We start from the raw sequence: 19,015 nt of genomic DNA, 5'->3' as shown, positions 1-19,015 counted from the left end.
TATAGAAGTTCCTTATAGTAGTAAATATGGCTCCTTATAGTAGTAACTTCTTATAGTCCTTATAGAAGTTCCTTATAGTAGTAAATATGTCTCCTTATAGTAGTAACTTCTTATAGTCCTTATAGAAGTTCCTTATAGTAGAAAATATGGCTCTCGCGAAAAGAAACCAACACAATACTGGCTTCAAATGCAAAACCACTCATTTTGTGGAAGAAAATATAAATTGTGCTGCAGGAAGGATGTTTGGTGTGGGTGAAAGATATAACAAATAATGAGTATTTACTTATGAACAAAAATAACAATGATGTTGAAGATGAAACTAAATTGGATGATACGCTAGAAGTTATAACGGAAGACAAACATGACGAACTCTTCATGTTATCCGATAATGAAAATGCTTAATTTCATAAGGTATATCATTTCTTTTAAACAAGCAGCATTTTGGTGCATGTAAAAATCTAAATTTTTCCTTATTACTAAGCCATCACTTTTATATCCGACGTACAACGCGCACCCGTAAATTTCCGTCCTATTTTTTGTATTAAATGTGAACATTATACGCCGTAATGTACGGCATTTTAAAATACTGTTTAGACTGGCAGTACTAACCAGTGTATAGAATAACTGATTCTGAAGTCTAACTCTTGATGACATTCAAGAATATGGTTACGGTTATGTGGAAATTATGGCATAACTAAATAGCTTTTATTTTCAGGACAGAGATTTCCGAATCTAAATTAAATTTTTCTAATGGTGCGTATGTCAGAATGTAGTTAGTTGGTGCTGAATCGATATCCTGCTTTTATGCGATATTTTTTAACCTTTAGACATACAAATGCTCTTGTCAGTAAAACAGTAGTGTTTGTTCATGTCTGGAAAAGGGGGTGTCAAATGAATACGGGAGAAACAACGGTGAAAATTAAAGCGACTGAATACCATGAAAGTGAATAAACTCATCGCAAATTGCAGAATACATGCAGATTAGTTTGACTTAGGCAAAACATAATTTTAAATTAAATTTAGCTTTCGTTGAAAACTTCTGTAGACCTTTCATAATCCCTTTCCTTTAGAGGGCTTATATTCAGTATTAGTCTAAAATAAAGAGATATTTCCAATGCTTTATCGTAAAAAGAGTTTTAATAGCAGGCCTGAAATAATTATACGAATAGTCCAGGATATAACGAACATTTTCTCTTAATTTAAAAAAAAACTGCCATTTAAGTTCTTCTGTGCTCTGAACTGGAGTTCTGCATTATCTGGGCCTTTTGAGATATATGGGATATTTTTTACAAAAGTCATTGCATTTTTCTCTGCAACCATACATATCGTAACTGAAAGTTAAAGATAAATTCGAGAATATTTTTGATTATCCGTTTTCGTAAAACAGGAATTAACAGAATAATAGCAGGCCTGAAATAATTATACGAATACCCCCCCCGGTATAACGAACATTTTCTCTTAATTGTTTTTTGAAATGAAACTGCCATTTAAGTTCTGTTCTTGGAGTTCTGCATTATCTGGGCCTTTTGAGAAATATGGGATAAATTTTACAAAAGTCATTTCATTTTTCTCTGCAACTATACATATCTTTACTGTTTTGCTATTTTTGTGAAATAATATGCTTTTCTTATCGAATTGGATGTAGCAACCCGGATATAACGAACCACACTTCTGCTCTCTTGAACGGGCTTTTAACGGGGTCATGAACGGGCTTTTTTTGCTTTTAACGGGGCTCGACAGTTTTTAAGTAATCCTTCGGTAACACGGACAGGTATCAATGCGATAAATATACTTTTTTTGGTTACACTTCTCTTTATTTACAAAGCAAAAATCGCAGCAGCCCTAGCCAGTAAATTTTTAAAGATTTTCTAACTTGCCCAAAGGGAAGGAACAGAAACTTGATCCTTAAAGTATCTTCACGAGAGAAAATTACACATTGTTAAAGTCAGACTTTTCATACTTCTTCTCTGCCGAGAGAAATATACGAGAGAGCCATTAACCTCATGATAAAATGTATGTACTCCAAATTATTTAATTTTTTTCCGGCAGAACTATGTTCCTTTCAACCATTTCATGTTACATTATACAAAAAATACAACAATTGCACGTATGATTTCACTAAAGTTATTTACATATATGCAAAATCTGTAAAAATACGTACCTATAATCCAATTTCCTTAATCTGTTGTACAATTTTCTTATAATAATAATCTAGAAAATTACTTTTATGATATGTTTTTCTTCTAACACACCTACAACAAATATACATGTGTAAGGTAGGTGAGGTTTTCATTTCAAAAATGTATTTTCAGTAAATTCGCGCGAAATAGGCTCTCCACAATTATGTTTTCACTTAATGTTATGTCCGTCTGTCTATGCGCATGTACGGGGTGATTGTTTTGTTTACGATAACTTTTATACCAAACTCCCAATTATGCTTTCATTTGAAAAAAATAATTAGATACTGAATAAAAGTAAGCAAGCGCGAGTGGTACTTTATTTGAAGCGTATACGAATTTTAATGAAAAACATATTAAAATAAAAAGTTATAATAAAATCTGAAAGCTTTCAGATTTTACATTACGCCCAAAGGGACATTTTCTTAGCGTTTTGTGTGTTACCTTTATTTATTAAATATCATGTTCTTCGCACTTAAACTATAAAATTGAATTCAACAGCAGTATCGCAAAATAATTTTTAAATGAGCGTGTCTTTAGGATTTCCAATAAACGGTCTCGCGCGCTGGAGATAAAAATGTTTTTTTTTTTTTTTCTTACCCAGTCTTAGCCAGATAAAGAATATATATTTTTTTATGGTGTACCAAAATAATCTCAGTAATTGTTTACGCATTTGTATAAAAGTTGTGTATTGGGAGTTATTCATTATTTTCTTAAATAATATTGTATTTTTGAGGAATGAATGTCCTTTACATAATAGACTAACAATAACATTTTTTCATACTTTGATTAAGGAACATTTGTCATTTAGATATTATATAGAATGGCAAGGTACAGTATATAAAAAATAAGAATCTGAAATCTTTTAGATTTTATATTACTCTCAAAGGGGTGTTTTTTAACGTTTTCTGTGCTACGTTTTATTAAATATCATGTTCTTCGCATTTAACCCTTTGCGGCACATTGTGTCCGGTCTGGACACACCTAAAAATTTCCTTCTGTACGCACAGAAAAATTGAATGAAAAAGGATTTATAGGTTACTTAAGGTTACTCTGAACCTTCTTTATTTATAGTAGATGGTAGCTCAACACAAGCCAGTACATATATTTTAGCCATGTTTAGTTTTTTAAGACCCTCCTTTTTTAAAGAAATCTTCCGGATTTTTTTAGGGTATAAAAGGAATTGTTTGAAAAGAAATTTCTATGTTATTTTTTTGGCTGTATGCTAATCTAGTTATTCTATATTAGTTTTAATTTTTTACCTTGAAATCTTGTCTAAAATAAAACGGCGAACCCTAGGTGTGCCCAGACTGGGCTCACCGATAATCTAGGACAACTGAGATTCGGTATTCTTGGTTTCTCCGCATCTCATCGGTCAGTTCATTGACAACAATGCTCGTTTCAGCACTCTTTTCGAAGCTCTGTTCAATCAGTGTGCCACTTTGGGCACACCCACAGAATTAAAACGATAAGTGCTATCTTCAGAAAACTTTACTTACGTACTCCTCTAGGCCTAATTAGACTGTCCACTTTTTTTTTTTTTTTAAATCAAAAGTCCGACTTTGAAAGGTAGCGTGCCGGAAAGGGTTAAACCATAAAATTAAATAAAACATCAATATCACAAAATATTTAAAAGAGCATATCTTTAGAATTCCGATACACGGTCTCGCGTGCTGGCGATAATTTTTTTTTCTCATACTGTGTTGCCATTGTTCGCTTTGAAATCTTTGGTTTGTTAATCAAAAATTCTTTAATTTTTGACAAAATACGAAGTAAGTAATTAAACAAATTCCAAATTTGCACTGCCAGATGTCCATATTCTAATGGAGGACTACGTTATTCAAAATTTGATGTGTCTTTTTATTCACAGTGCGAGAGACATGCCTATATTCATGCAGATTCTTCATTCTTTAATTTCTTTAAATATAACGCAGGGCTCTAATATTTGGTGGCAACAATTTGAAGAGCGAACCGATGCAAAATTTGAAAACTAAATTAATAGCCCTCTGAGCAAATTTCCCTTTCGGATAAAAATTCTCATGTTTCAGCTTTTGTCTAAAAAAGTGAGGCATTGTATAAAATGTCTGGGTATTCTATTGAGTGCTGGCGTTTAATGCATTACCCTAATATAAATTAGGTTATATACTTTTAAATGTGCCGCACAATTTTAATTTGAACATCCTTTACGTGTATATTATTGTTACTTAGATATACATATAAAAGTTTTTATCATTAACTTTTAAAATTGGTTAAACGTTTTCTTCCAGATTATGAACCGGATCTATGCACGTTAAACGGAACAGGTTCTATGATTTCGCAGCGCAGAGACTTTTATGTTTCCGAACTATGTCTGGAAAACGGATGCTTAACGAAAGGTTGATATCATATTTTTATATTTCTATATTCTTAAAAGATTTTACAACAGTTCTTGATTTGCTCCACCCAAAAACTTGTTCTCTTTGAAATGCGCTGTATTTACGCGTCCTCTGAATGAAATAACACACTGTGAAGAATCGTTGCCGCTACCACGAGAATATAGGGTCAGTCCATAAATTCGTGCGCATTTTTTGGTAAATTTTTAAATAATATAAAAAAACACAATTTAACATTTTAATCAAGTCTTCTTCCATTAACTACAATGTCTCGTCATCTTACAGGCAGCGTTTTTATGCCATTGCTGTAGAAAGACTGGTTTTGATGCAAAAAAACTTGAAAGCTGATTGTGTACATCCTGTTTAGAATTTAATTTTTTTTTCCCAGTAAAATATTTTGTAAGGCACGAAATAAGTGAATAATCACTTGGGGCAATATCTGGGGAGTAAGCAGGATGTGGTAAAAGCTTTCAATTAAATTCACTAATTTTTTGCAGCGTTGTTCGAGCCGTATGCAGTCTAGCGTTATCATGACGAAACCGCACTTTTTTGATATTCTCTAATCGTGGGGCGTAATGGCAGACCGCACATTGAGTTGAACAGTGTTAAGCGAATTTCGCTTACTGCGCATGCTTGATGGTGTACCTTTGGCGCGGGGAGAAATATTGGCGACTAAGCAACCCTACGTTAGCTTATTCGTGATCTCCATGGCTGTCGAGTGTGTTCGAGTGATGGTTAAAACTGCAATGTTGTGGAACTTTGCTTATTAGTTATTTTAACGTCCATACCGATTGCACTTGCTTATTTTTCTAATATATGTTTCATTTTAATTTGTTAATAACAGTGCATTTAATATTTGTTAACATATGTTCGTAATAATTCGTTATTTAAATGTAATTTGTTTACATGTTATAATTCAGTAATTGTAAACTGGAGTATCTCGCTTAGTTTGTTAGCGTATATTCGCGCTTTTATTTTCTCATTTCAAAGAATTTAATAACTAGCATTAAGGAATTGTAAAATTTCTTCAGTGTTATTTGCAAGCACTTGTTATATTCCTCAGTGTTTCTTTATGTATGTACGAATGGAACGTATGTTAAATCCTGAATTGTTTTTATTGCTTAAAAGTATAATGAATAAATTTTATATCCTAAATTTCAGTCTCTTTCTGAACGAAAATTTGTACAGTTCCAAAGGAATGTGCAGAATTTCATAAGTATTATATTTTACATTTTGAATGTAAACACTGCTTCACATTACTTCGCAATAATTTCAGCTTTCTAGTTGTTTGAGCAGTACAGCAAAAAATAGTATTTTAACACAGTAATTAATTTACATTATACTCTAGGAAGATTTAAACGTCAGATTTGTTTACAATTAGATGGCGATACATCTACCATATACTGTATTTATCTTCTTTTCAAATCGCGCCAACATAGTAATTACGCCAAATTGTTTTCTAGGCATGCGCAGTATGCGACATTCGTTTAACACTGTTCAACTCAATGTGCGGTCTGCCAATACGCAATCGTGGGCGTTTTTTGATCAATTCTGAGTTTAGACGGCAAAGCTGTTCACTATAAACTTCTGAATTAATCGTTTGATTTGGTTCTAACAGTTCAAGACGTCCTGAACGGGGTTCATCATCAATGCTGCTTTTCCCAACTTTAAATATTTTAAACCATTTCTGGGCAGTCCTTACACTAATAGTGTGTTCACCATGTACACTATTAATTTTTATCGCTGCAAACCTGGCAGATTCACCAGACGAAAATAAAAAAATGTAGCACAGCACGTTTGTATTGATTACCTATATTTATCTTCTATGGGTATTAAAATGCGTTGGATATTTACAAAAGTTGGTGATGAAATGAATAATATGTTAGTTAAAAGATGACAAGTTTCAACAGGTTCAAAATTGTATTCTTTTAGTAAATGCGTCATAGTGAATTCCTAATGCGCACGAACTTATGGACTAATGGTAAATGGGTAAGATTTACGTTGGTATGGAAATAATCTAAATTTGATGCCATCCCTCATGGTAACACACCTTGCAGCGGTCTTGAACCGGCAGTCTTGAACCGTTAGTCTTGAACCGGCAGATTTAACTAGAAGTATCTTATTGGATAAAGATCAGTATGAAAATTGTAGGCTGATGCAGTTAAGTATATGGAAGAATGAAGATGCCGTTTATACGCCAGAGACAATGCATTTATGCAATTTATGCATTTGTGAAACATTTAGCGTTTACGTTGCATTCTTGGTGGGGTCCAAGTGAATGGATTATGGCGAAGAAGATACGGTGTCTTCCTTTTTCCGCGATTCGTGTTTCCGCGGTTGTCAAAAACGTACCTTTTTCCGCGAAATCATCAACCCCTTCCCAAAGGGCTTACATAGTGGGCGCCGAGTGGGCCTTGGCCTCTACCGAAATGTAGGAAGGCAACAAATTTTTAGATTTAAAAAGAAGAATTTTTAAAAAAATAACTGAAAAATGTTTACGGTTTCAGATCTTTGCATGAATGGAACTGATACTGTATTTAATCGGACAAAATCTGAATTTTTTCAGAAATAACATAATAATATTTTCCCATATTTCGGTTCTGCGACTAAAATTGTAGCAAAGTGAGAAGTTTTGTAAAAATAACGAGCGTAGTTTTTGACAAAATAGCTCTCAAAATTTTAGCTCCTCCATGGTAATTGAATTCGCCATATATTTATTAATATCTCTTTATTTTAATAAACTTATTTGATTCTTCCTTTCACATTTCGAAAGTTAGGTTCATTGCAAGTAAAATTTGCTCATTTTTTATGATTTACTTTTAAAATTTGTATTTTTAAATAATTTTTATAAATTTTTCGAAAAAAAGTTTGTATTGTAACCTATAACATTTTTACCATCATCTTATAGTAGATGCATTTCTAAACGTAATTACAAAAATATTAAAGTTTTTAGCTTAAAATGTTCCTAAGATATTCGGGAATTTACATACTGGCGCGTTTTAGTGCCTATATAACGCCAAATGCCTATACAACACTTGGCGTTATTATCGCTTATAACAAATATGCCAAGTGTTATATAGGCACTTTGTTAAAATCATTTGAAAATATGAACGATGACCTTCTTTTAGCTCATGTACAATGAAAAAAGAAAAAAAAATCGGTTGCTGTAAATTAAGAAGTTCGTCAAGTGAATTAATCTTGGCTCAAACTGACACACACACACACACACACAAAAGAAAAAAAAAAAAATGCGCGAGATAAATTTTTAAATTTCTACATAAATTTATCACCAAAAATTACAAAATTTAATATGTAGGCATAATTTGAGTCGTAGAATCGAAATATGGAAAAAAAATGGGTACAGTATTTCACCGATTTTGAATCAAAATACCTATGTTAGAACAATCTTATATATAAATGCAATATATATCCTAAGGCGCGTTTTCGAGATAGGGAAAATCTAAATTGAATTTCGACAATTGATCCAATAGAACGGGAGATATAGAACTGTTCCACTTTTTTGCGTGTATGCAAGGTGTACAATATTTCCTTTGTATAGAAAAAAGGGCTAATCCCGGTTAACTACTATGCCCGAACTGGAAGAAATAACAAAAGCTACAGCAAGCGTCGCCGCCAAAACCTCTCTTTTGAAAACTTTCTTGTAAAGCTAAAAAACAACAGGAAGCGGTTACTGTCTCATTGCTGGAGTACCATCGGAAATCTTTCTAATTCACTTCAATTAGCAATTACGGGACGTTACGTTTCTTAGTATTTATGAAGTGCAAATCCTTTGGAGTGTGGAATAAAAATTAGCATCTCACTGCATTTGTTCCATTGCTAAAGCTTTACATAATATAACTAAAACATGTATGAAATGTTCTGTTTCAGACTCAGAAACATTTACAAACAGGCTAGTTAACGTCGATGACCTAGTATCTAATATCAGAAGCTATTCACACTGCGACGCTTGCTATAATTCCCAGTGTCGCAAAGACGGTAATGTAAAATTTCCTAATTGGATTTTTCTGCTCTGCAAATGAAATTTACTAGTTTTTAAATTTTATAATATAATTATATAACTTGTTCTTTAAATTTTATAATGTAATTATATAGCTTGTTCTTTAAATTTTATAATATAATTATATAACTTGTTCTTTAAATTTTATAATATAATTATATAACTTGTTCTTTAAATTTATTATTGTTATTTTAAATTTTATAATAAATTTATTCCTTCCTTCCTGCATGTCTTCGTAGTGTAAAGGTTAACACACTCGGTGGGTATTTGAGAGTTCCCGGCTTGAGTCCAGGCGAGGAAACTGCTTATGTTTCAAGTTTCCTGCTTCAAAATAACCTAATAACTCTGCAGTGGCACCCGAACTAAAACGGTGATGGATGATGAGTCTTCAGCATCAGGAATTGGCGATTGCATCCCCTAATCCCCGTTCGCCCCTTAAGTATTTTCACCCTGCTGTGTGCATGCCTTCGTTGTGTAACGGTTGGCAAACTCCTCTCCAATATTTTTTAACTGCTGATTATGTTATAAGGTATTTCTCCCGGCTTCTTGCTATGCCTTCGTGGTGTGATGGTCTGCACGCTGGGCGCATATTCCACAGAGGTCCATGGTTCGATTCCCGGAGTTTGCTCATTTTTCAAGTCTCCTGCTTTCAAAAAATCCTAATGTCTCTATAATGGCGCCCGAACTAAAAGTGTGGTGGACGATGACTCTCCACACTAAGAATTTGGCGACTGGGTCCCCTAAAAAATCCCAGTCGTCCTTTAAAAGGGGGAGTATAAGGTGTTTCTCCCGCCTTACTGGCATGCCTTCGTGGTGTGGTGGTCTGCACGCCGGGTGCGTATTCCAGACGTCCATCGTTAAAGTTCCGACTTTTTTTTCATTTTTCAAGTCTCTTGCTTTCAAAAAATTCTAATGTATCTACAGTGACGCCCGAACTAAAAGGGTGGTTGATGATGACTCTCCACACCCAAGATTTGGCAACTAGGTTCCTTAAAAAATCATCCCAATCGCCCTTTAAAAGGGAGAGTATATAAGGTATTTATCCCGCCTTCCTGGCATGCCTTCGTGGTGTGACGGTCTGCATGCTGGACGCGTATTCCACAGGTCCGTGGTTGGATTCCCGGCGAAGGCGTTTGTTCATTTTTTAAGTCTCTTGCTTTCAAAAAATCCTAATGTCTCTACAATGTAAAAGTAATATATACAGAAGATACAGAAAATATACATAAATGTAATGATATAAAATTATTAAAAACAATTATGTTAAAATATTAAAATATCCATCTCTGCTCGAAAATTACATGGAGCTTTTCTGTGCTATGAATATTTCTCTTTCTAATACAATTTTATATTAAGTCAAAACAGCAGTCAAATAAAAATTTCGTAAAAAATACAAGGTTAGCCTAAATGAAGCACTAACTTTAAAAGAAATGAGAGTTTGAATAGCATGACTCATACGGGTAGAAAAACATTTTTTGAAGTTTACATCGCTAAGTTACAAATGGTTAATGCGGTGTTCCTTTTCGAAACACAACAACCATGAATTCGATACTCAAGAAGTTCCCGAATTTATCTCAATATATGTTTAGCGTGTGATGCCTTGTTTAATATATTTAAAAAATATAAGTGGCAACAGTAAGTAATTCATGTATAGCATGTGATGCCTTGTTTAACATCTATAAGATTTGTAGGAAAGGGAAGTCATGACAACTCGATCTTTCATGTATGCCCACTCGGGCGGAAATTCTGGCTTTCCTTGGTGAATGAATACTATGTCAAAGCCAAGTTCTCGTCTGTTCAATGGGCCACTAAAAACCTTAACATTTAAAAAATTATTAAAATGCGTAAACAAACTAGCGTCCAGATGCTAGTTTATTTACGCATTTTAACTGCTTTTTCATTTGCTAAGATTTTTCTTTAATCAAGGTTATAAGTTAAAATTAATAACATTCGTAAACGTTTAGGGAATTATTATCGAATTTTAAAACTAACTTTCAGCGAATAATCATGTTACTTAAGTTATTTATTTCGTCACTTCCTAAGCGAGCAATTTTACTTTTAAAAAATGTAAAAAAATCTGAAAGGTTTCAGAATTTAAATTACGTCCAAAGGGACTTTTTTTAACGTTTAGTGTGTTACCTTTATTTATTAAATATCATGTTCTTTGCACATAAACCATAAAATTCAGTTCAATAGCAATGTCGCAAAATAGTTTTAAAATCAGCGTATATTTAGAATTTCCTATACTCAGTTCCGCGCTCTGGAGATAAAAAGGGTTCCCCCCCCCATAGGGTGTTGCCATTGCTCGCTTTTAAATACTTGAGTTTATTACTCAAAAATTCGTTAAAGTTTTACAAAATATGAAATCGATAATAAAACAAATTGCAAATTTCAAATTTGGTCTTCCACATGCCCATATTTGTAAGACGATTACGTCATTCAAAATTCGATGGCTCTATGTACAGTCACAATGCGAAAAATACACATATGCAGATTTTTCATTACTTAATTTCTTCAAATATAATGCAGGACTCTAATATTTGGTGGCAACAGTTTGAGAAGTGATTTGCTGTTTATAGTGATTCAAAGCAAAATCGCAAAATGAAAACAATAGTTCTTCAGGGACGAAGGGAAAAATCCAAAAATTGCTAACACAGAAGCAAGCATTTATATGCCTTCGGAATCGTCTCTCCCCGGGGTGCTCTCTCTCAAAATTGGGGGGGGGGGACAAAGTCGGGGTGTCGCCTATATGGTGCTCAAGGCTCTTGCCAACGACAGGCTCATTTGACTCCTTTTCACGATGAATGTCGTGTGCTTGTGCTGACCATTGTCAGATAAGTGAGATTAGTAACAATAGCAAACATGTATAGTGTGAGTCGTGTGCTTGTGCTGACCATTGTCAGATAAGTGAGATTGGTAAACAATAGGAAACATGTATAGTGTGAGTCGTGTGCTTGTGCTGACCATTGTCAGATAAGTGAGATTGGTAACAATAGGAAACATATATAATGTGTGAGTCGTGTGCTTGTGCTGACCATTATCAGATAAGTGAGATTGGTAACAGTAGCAAACATGTATAATGTGTGAGTCGTGTGCTTGTGCTGACCATTGCATGATAAGTGAGACCGGTAACAATAGCAAACATGTATAATGTGTGTGTCGAGTGCTTGTGCTGACCATTGCCAGATAAGCAAACATGTATAATGTGTGAGTAAAACTTTTTATTAAGTTGTTTTATGAATGATCAAAATTACAATATCAAATTCTGTGGTGACAACTGGGACATTAATCGTTGGATATGCACCGAGATTTTGATAAAAGAAATCCTGCTTGTGAGATTTTCAATAGAAATATTAACGAATAACCAATATCCACCTCTCAGATTATAGAGCCTTTCTCTTCTTTCCCACACACACTAGAATAGACCCTATAATGACCTGGCGAATTCTCGCATAGGCGTGAATAAAACTACTGACTCAGACGAAGGGTAAAAATAACCCTTTATTATTTCAAATAGTTAACAGAAAGGCACGGTCTTCGTGCGCTACAAAAACACCGTTAACTTACGCTGAAAACTAAAACGTAGAATATAATTTAAGTAAAACCTAAAATAAATAGTACAAGATAGCACTTAAGTTACGCCTAAGAGGGGTACTCACAGAAACCCAACCGGCGTGATACTAAGTCTGAAAGGGCTAAGAATCTTAGTAGCTTAACAGGGAAATAACAACGAAACGTGCGCTTGGCTAGCGAAATACTCTTTGAATAAACTGAGAGAGCCACCCGTTTAAATAAGCACTTTACTTAACTTTATATTTACAGCCTGGCGAGAGTGAGGGGAAGTTGAGAAGTCTAGAAAAGATATCAGTGCGGGAGACATCTCTTATATAAAATACAGGTCATGGTCTCTTTACAACTGTATGTATATCCATTTAACAATTGTGCAGTAATCTCTAAAATAACATCGGTGTCTTCTAGCTGTGCTGATATTAATGATTCATAATGCTCCAGTAATTTAGAATCGCAACTATAACTTAAAACTGGCTGAAACCGGAGAAATTATCCTTTGAAACTGACATTTTTTAATTATCTTTCAGCTTTTGAAATAAAAGACAATTTAGATGAGGCTGTGAACCCATGTGATGACTTCTATCAATTTGCCTGCGGTGGATGGCTGAAAAGAAATACCATTCCCGAGAACGAATCTTATGTTTCAGTTTATTCAAAACTTGAAGATCGTATCTCACACCAACTCAAGAGTAAGAAAAATGATTTTTGCACCTCAAACTTGTAAGGATCCTAAGTTTTACTAACGTTTATTTTATTTTAAATCTTTACTATCACTTCTTATTTTCTACTTCCAGCCAGAATTAAAAGCTTTAACTTATTTATGCAAAATTTGGCTTGCTAACGTAAAGTACTTATGTTGTGGCTTTTTGCCAAGCAAGAGAGAGAGGAAGGAGTTATTAGAAGCAGGCCGCTTGCCATAGTAGTTTTACTCGGTTGCTGGTTGCCTTCAAGGACAGAGGTTTAATCCTCTTGATAATTTTAAACGTATCGTAGTGTTAGCAGCTCTCTGTACTACATACGGCTTTTGTTAAATAAACGGCCAATCTTGAAGTTAGGCACTTGTATATTAATCTAAAGTTAGTTTTAGTTAGAGTTTTTAGTTAGTATTTTTATATTCTTACGTTCAGACCACAAGTGGTTGGTCTCTGTATTCCGAAGTTCCGGAAATCGCTGTAAAGATAGAAAAATAAAGGGTTTCGTATACCCTTCCTGTGTGTATTGTCTACTTCACAAATTATTGAACATAGCTTTAGTAAGCTCCCTGTTCCGAGTCAGGACAGTTCATGTTTCCAAAGCAAGTAAAGAGGAACACAAGTCCTGATAAACTAACGAGATAGATCAAGATTTGAAATTTTAAAATTTTCTCCGAAAAGGAACAAACTCATTCCTTTTTCTAAAGTCTTATAAGGTATTTTCTACCTTCTTCCAGCATGCCTTCGTAGTGTAATGGTCGGCGCGTATTCCAACCCGTACACTAGAGGTTCAGGTTTGAATCCCGCCGAGGCTTGAATGCCCACGAATTTTGCATATTTTTCACATCTGCATCAAAAAACCTATTTACACAACACTGGTGCCCGAACTAAAAGGTGGGGAACAATAACGCGTCACATCCAGGATTTGGCTAGTGGGATCTCCTCATCCCCAGTCGTGCTTTAAAAGGGGTAGTATATAAAAACATTTTCTCCGTCCTTCCAGAATTCCTTCGTGGTGTAATGGATAGCATACTCGATGCATATTCGAGAGATCCGGGTTCGAATTCCAGCGAGGGCACTACAGATTTTTCACATCTCTTGCATTAAAAAAAAAAAAAAAAAAAAAAAAAAAAAAATTAATGACTCTACAATGCTTCGAAATAATTTGGTTCAGGTAAATGTGAGGAATACTAAGTGGGCCATATATGTATATACATTTTAAGAATGGCAGTTTCCTGTAGGTAAAATAATTTTTTGCGAAATTCTGCTCCTTGCTATGGCGGTTAAAGTATTTAAATAAAAATGACCACGAAATGTTTATGTTAAGACAAGGAATTGGGAAAAAAAGGCTAAATAACTTTAAAACGCGTCTGAATATTAATTTGACACTTCTTTGCACCGAAGTTTAATACTTTAATGAAATCACAAGTGGAATGAATTTTTCCCGCATTTTCTGAAATCACACCTTTGCTGAAGGTTTTCGGTAATTTGACGCTGTCTCAAATTTGATTAAATATTTAAGTAGCTAAACTATGTTACATAATTCAACGTCTACAACAGCAATCAAAATTATACATCGCTCTTTATATCTGCCGACAGACGCATTTACAAAGTTCAAATAAGGATACAGGATTAGCTGTAATTTGATGGTTTACAAGCTAAAAATATCTTTTATGGTTTTATTGCAGTGACTTGTTTCTCATTTTACATTTCACAAGGAATTCGTCACATAATATGTTGAATAATATTGCATAAGGTAATGGATTATACGGTCTTAACGAATATTTTGACCAGTGAGAATACATGATCTATTTTACTTTTGAAAACTCACTTTCGACTCAGTTTTTTTTTTTTTTTTTTCCCTTTTTTTTTTTTTTTTTTACTTTAACATGTTCTGTTCATTCGTAAGCAGCAGAATTACTTTATAGGTAAATTTAATTTTATTATAAAAGAATTGGTGCTACTTTGGTAGACGGTTGCACGGATTTTGACGTTTTTTTTGTGACGAGAGATACGACTTATGGTACACCTATTCTGGAGAAATTATTTTTGGTAACCGATACTTTGTTGTCCTTTTATTTGAAAAATAATGAGTTTTATTATGCATAAATTCCGTGTTTTAAATATTATTTATGGCTTCTAAATATTAAAAATCAATTTAATTTTGCACTTTTATTTGAAATATAAATTTTATTATTTATCATATTTTATATAATTTTATGTTGTGGATGATGAAATCAATGACGTCACCTTATTTTAAAAGTAATTGGTTTTAATATGTATAAATTTAAGTAATATTATTAAAAATATAAAATTATTAATTATTAATTAAATATTATTAAAATTATAAATTTAAGTAATATTAAGTTTTAAAATTAGTATTTTAAAACTTATTTTAAAGTATTTGAGTTTAACTAATATTTCTTTTAAAAGTTGGTATGATGTTTTTAATTCGATATTCAATTTAAGTTATATTTTAATCTAATGAATCTTTGGCGCAATGTTTTTATAGCGGGATTTTTATTCTATTTCTTTGCTAACTGAAAGTAATAATTTAACCTTACTTTAGTACATTATACTCGTAGTAAATGTACTTATTTACATTTGCCTGCCATATTAAAGAGCGACGTTTTCAACAAAAATTAATGCATTATTTTTAACGATATTTATTTTTTTTTTTTAAGTTTCGAATACTTCACTATGCGTAAAATACGTAAAAACAGCGTTTTTCAAGATGGCTGACGATTGTAAAAACCGCGCCAACAATTGCGCCAACGTAAGTCGCCAAAAATCCGTGCAACCGTCTACCAAAGTAGTACCAAGGAATTAATACTCCCCATTTCGTAAGCAGCAGAATTACTTTACAGGTAAATTTAATTGTATTATAAAGGAATTAATACTCCTTCTTTCGTAATCAGCAAAATTACTTTAGTATAGCTAAATTTAATTTGATATTTAAACCTACAACATAATGATGGATGCAGCCTATTGAGATGAAATTTGCATATTAATTGGAGGAGCAGGAAAATAAGGCATAAGTAAATAATGAGCCTCTCTTACTCCTGCCACTTAGTTTTCATTCATGATTAATATAAGAGAGAATATCAAAAAGCGATGTTGACTAGAAATCATTTCGATGTAGTAGCTTTGAATAGGAGGAAAGAGTGAACATTGAGTAAACATACGGAACCCATTGTTAATATGTTCGCAGGTTTGATCGTTAGAGAATAAAAGTGTGCCTTCCCTGTCAGTAGATTGTCCTACCGCCATTTGCTACACCGCCAGCTGCTACACGCATTAGTTGAATCAGAGGAACGTGCAGCATTATATTGCTACGAATTTTGAACATGAATTGACGATTTTACTGAATTATATGTGAAATTGTTGTATTTTTTTGTGTAATGTAACGCAAAAAATCTAAAGCGAGAAGCTATGCCGGAAAAGTAGCAATACAGGGGCAAGTCCATTTAACATTGAGTAAATGAGTATCTCGGTAATTTGGCGAGGTATCGCCAAGCTGATAACGGTTTTTGGTGACTTATTTGACTCCGAATTTGGCGATAAATCGCCAAAAGTCGCCAGACTTGGAGACCATTAGTCCGGTCTCTGTATTACTGTAAATGGTATTGTAATTAAGTAAAAGTAATTGATCACTATATTAGCTGCAACCTTATGAGCTTTATATTGCTTGTGTTCATTTTTGTTAGCAGTTTGAAGTCTAACTACTGATTGTACTCTGCGATTCTGTTAGAACTTTGAAGTGTTTCATCTGATAAAACAAATTTTATTAACCTATCATCAGACTTGTGTGCGTACAATATGTTGCTAAACCATACGCACGAAACTATATATTGCTTGGTCATGCTTGTCCTTTATAGGTCATGCTTGTCTATAAGAATATATTTCCTTTCTAGTGTAGATGATTATTTGTTCGAGGTGCATTTCTCTTTCGAGAAAGTAAATTATTTACTTGAACTTACTTTACAGAAATAGGAAATCTCATAACTTGAAGACAATGAGCAGCTGAGTTTATCTCGCAGAAACATCAACAGAATTTAGACACGAAACGGAAAAAGCTAATGTTGTTAATGTTGGCAGCGAAATACTACAGAGAATTAAAATATTCTTAGATATATTACGTATAAGTGATTCCATCTTACTTTCCTAACAAACCAACTCATTACCACACCTTAATCCTTTAAGAAAAGAATTTACATGTTGTATGCTATATATGCAAAATTTACTCAAACATAACAAGTCCCTAAATGCGGAATCATATGTAATTCAAACGTAAAATATTAATATCACCATCAAAAAGGATACACTGTTCACGAAAAAAGACGTGCTTAACAATTCGATAATTTTTATTTGTAAAATTATACACTAAAATACAAGTTTAAAACTAACGCAAATTATCTTTTGAAAAAATTTTAAATGTCGTTGACATTTCTCAAGTACAACTTAAAAAACTATTTTTCCACATGCAAAAAATTAATAATACCTTGTAAGATTCTGTACTGTGTAATAAGCGAATGATCGCTTGAGTTCGTGAGACAGAGAATAAGACGTGGGAGGGTTAAATACTTTTTATTATTCCAAATTAATTTCCCAGAACTCCTTCTTGGAGTTTTACAATAAAGCCTCTACTCTGGCTTGAACTCAGGAAAGTAATAACTTAACTAACCTTAACTAAAAAATATAGCCGAAGCAATCAAAATTCTAACAGAGTTGGCATCTTAACTCTAAATAACAGCGAAGCTATCAAAGGCCTAAGTACGTAATAATAGCTTAAGAGAGAGTAGTCTAAAAAGGCGGACGCGTGCTAGCCAGAATAACTGGTTCTCTCTAACGAAGTCAATAGAACTTCACTGCTAAATACTTCTTGTCAATTAGCATTCAAACACGATTTTAAAACTACGTTCTGGCGAGAAGTTGTAATCTGAAATTCAGGATGACAGGAAACGAACTTCAACTCAAAATTTAACTGTTAGGTAAATTAATATAAACCTTACAATCCATTTATTTAATAATAAGTTTGTAAATTAATTAAGTATAGTTCTGAACAAAATTTTCCAATATTAACAAATGTCTCAGGAAGTTTCTGGCCATAATGTCTTGCATAAAAGAGTTCTTTTCATTGAGCAATAATTTCTTTCGTGAAAGTTCTGGATATCCATTTAGTGCACATCTTTCTGTCACCAAAAGCATTCATAATGCTAAGCACATCTCCTCTTGTCTCAAGCCTGCGTCAGAAACAGGGCTACATATCGGAATGAAATATAATGTTTGTATCGTATTGTGGAGGAACTGTCAACAAATGCCTCCAGAAGTTTCTGGCCATAATGTCTTGCATAAAAGAATGCTTTCCATTGAGCCATTATATCTTCCGTGAAAGTCCTGAATATCTATTTGGTGCACATCTTTCTGTAACCAAACGCATTCACTATGTTAAACACATCTCCTCTGGAACCATCTATGACGTTCTAACATGATACGCATGAGTAATACCTTTATGATTTCGAATCAGTTCATTCAAGCTCTTAGTTTTGCATCTGTTCTGTTTCTCGACTGGTCTCAAGAGACTGCGTCAGCAAAAGGGCTATATATCTGAATGAAATATCAGTAGCGTATTGCGCAGGAAAATGAACAGGGCAGTAGATTGAAGCCACCCAGATGGTATAGTGGTTAGTGGAGCCGATTGCTATACCATGGGACACGAGTTCGGATCCTGGAGAAGGATGGTTGTAGCTCTCCGTCCCTTCTTAGCAAGCAAAGGTGGCCTATCTATTAAGTATCACCTTAATAAAGTGACCACAAATTATAGCCTTAGTAGTGGCTAAGCCGTAGTCGGTTGAAGGGTTGCCATTGGGAAAAAAAGATTCAGAACGCTTTTCATATAAAAAAGAGTCACGTGCACGAACATATCTCTCTAAGTCCAATGACATTTGATATGCAACTAGCTACAAATTATAATTGCCGTGTAGGCAATTTAATACTAAAATTATAGTGACGTCATGAAACTGAAGAGATCTGGCTGTAATGCAGCAGTTTACTTGTCAATTTTATGGAAAAAGACTGTTTATAGTGGTATTATTTGCAACAACATATTTAAGAATTATAAGAAGATTTTAACATTCCAAAGGCGCACGATGTGATTAAATATTTAACCACATTTCAGATATACTCTAT

The 19,015-nt window shown here is 33.5% G+C and overlaps 1 protein-coding gene across 5 annotated transcripts in view; it reads left to right on the top strand.

Annotated features, from left to right (window-relative positions):
* LOC118183565 (neprilysin-2-like) overlaps positions 1 to 19,015 on the top strand; it is a 181,608-nt gene that overhangs the window by 2,229 nt on the left and 160,364 nt on the right. For 4 of the 5 annotated variants that reach the window (XM_085826442.1, XM_085826441.1, XM_085826444.1 and 1 more), the window contains exons 2-4: positions 4,445 to 4,552; positions 8,438 to 8,545; positions 12,662 to 12,823. In XM_085826442.1, coding sequence (XP_085682568.1) covers positions 4,445 to 4,552; positions 8,438 to 8,545; positions 12,662 to 12,823 — 378 coding nt within the window. The remainder of the gene's footprint in view (positions 1 to 4,444; positions 4,553 to 8,437; positions 8,546 to 12,661; positions 12,824 to 19,015) is intronic. The other variant, XM_085826443.1, reaches the window with a different exon arrangement.

This window comes from Stegodyphus dumicola, chromosome 11 (genome assembly GCF_044657685.1).
Source record: "Stegodyphus dumicola isolate Sdum_Otavi_A_Nest chromosome 11, ASM4465768v1".
In the NCBI taxonomy this organism is placed as follows: domain Eukaryota; kingdom Metazoa; phylum Arthropoda; class Arachnida; order Araneae; family Eresidae; genus Stegodyphus; species Stegodyphus dumicola.
Note: the sequence above shows the minus strand (reverse complement) of the source record. Positions and strands in the feature narration are given on the sequence as shown.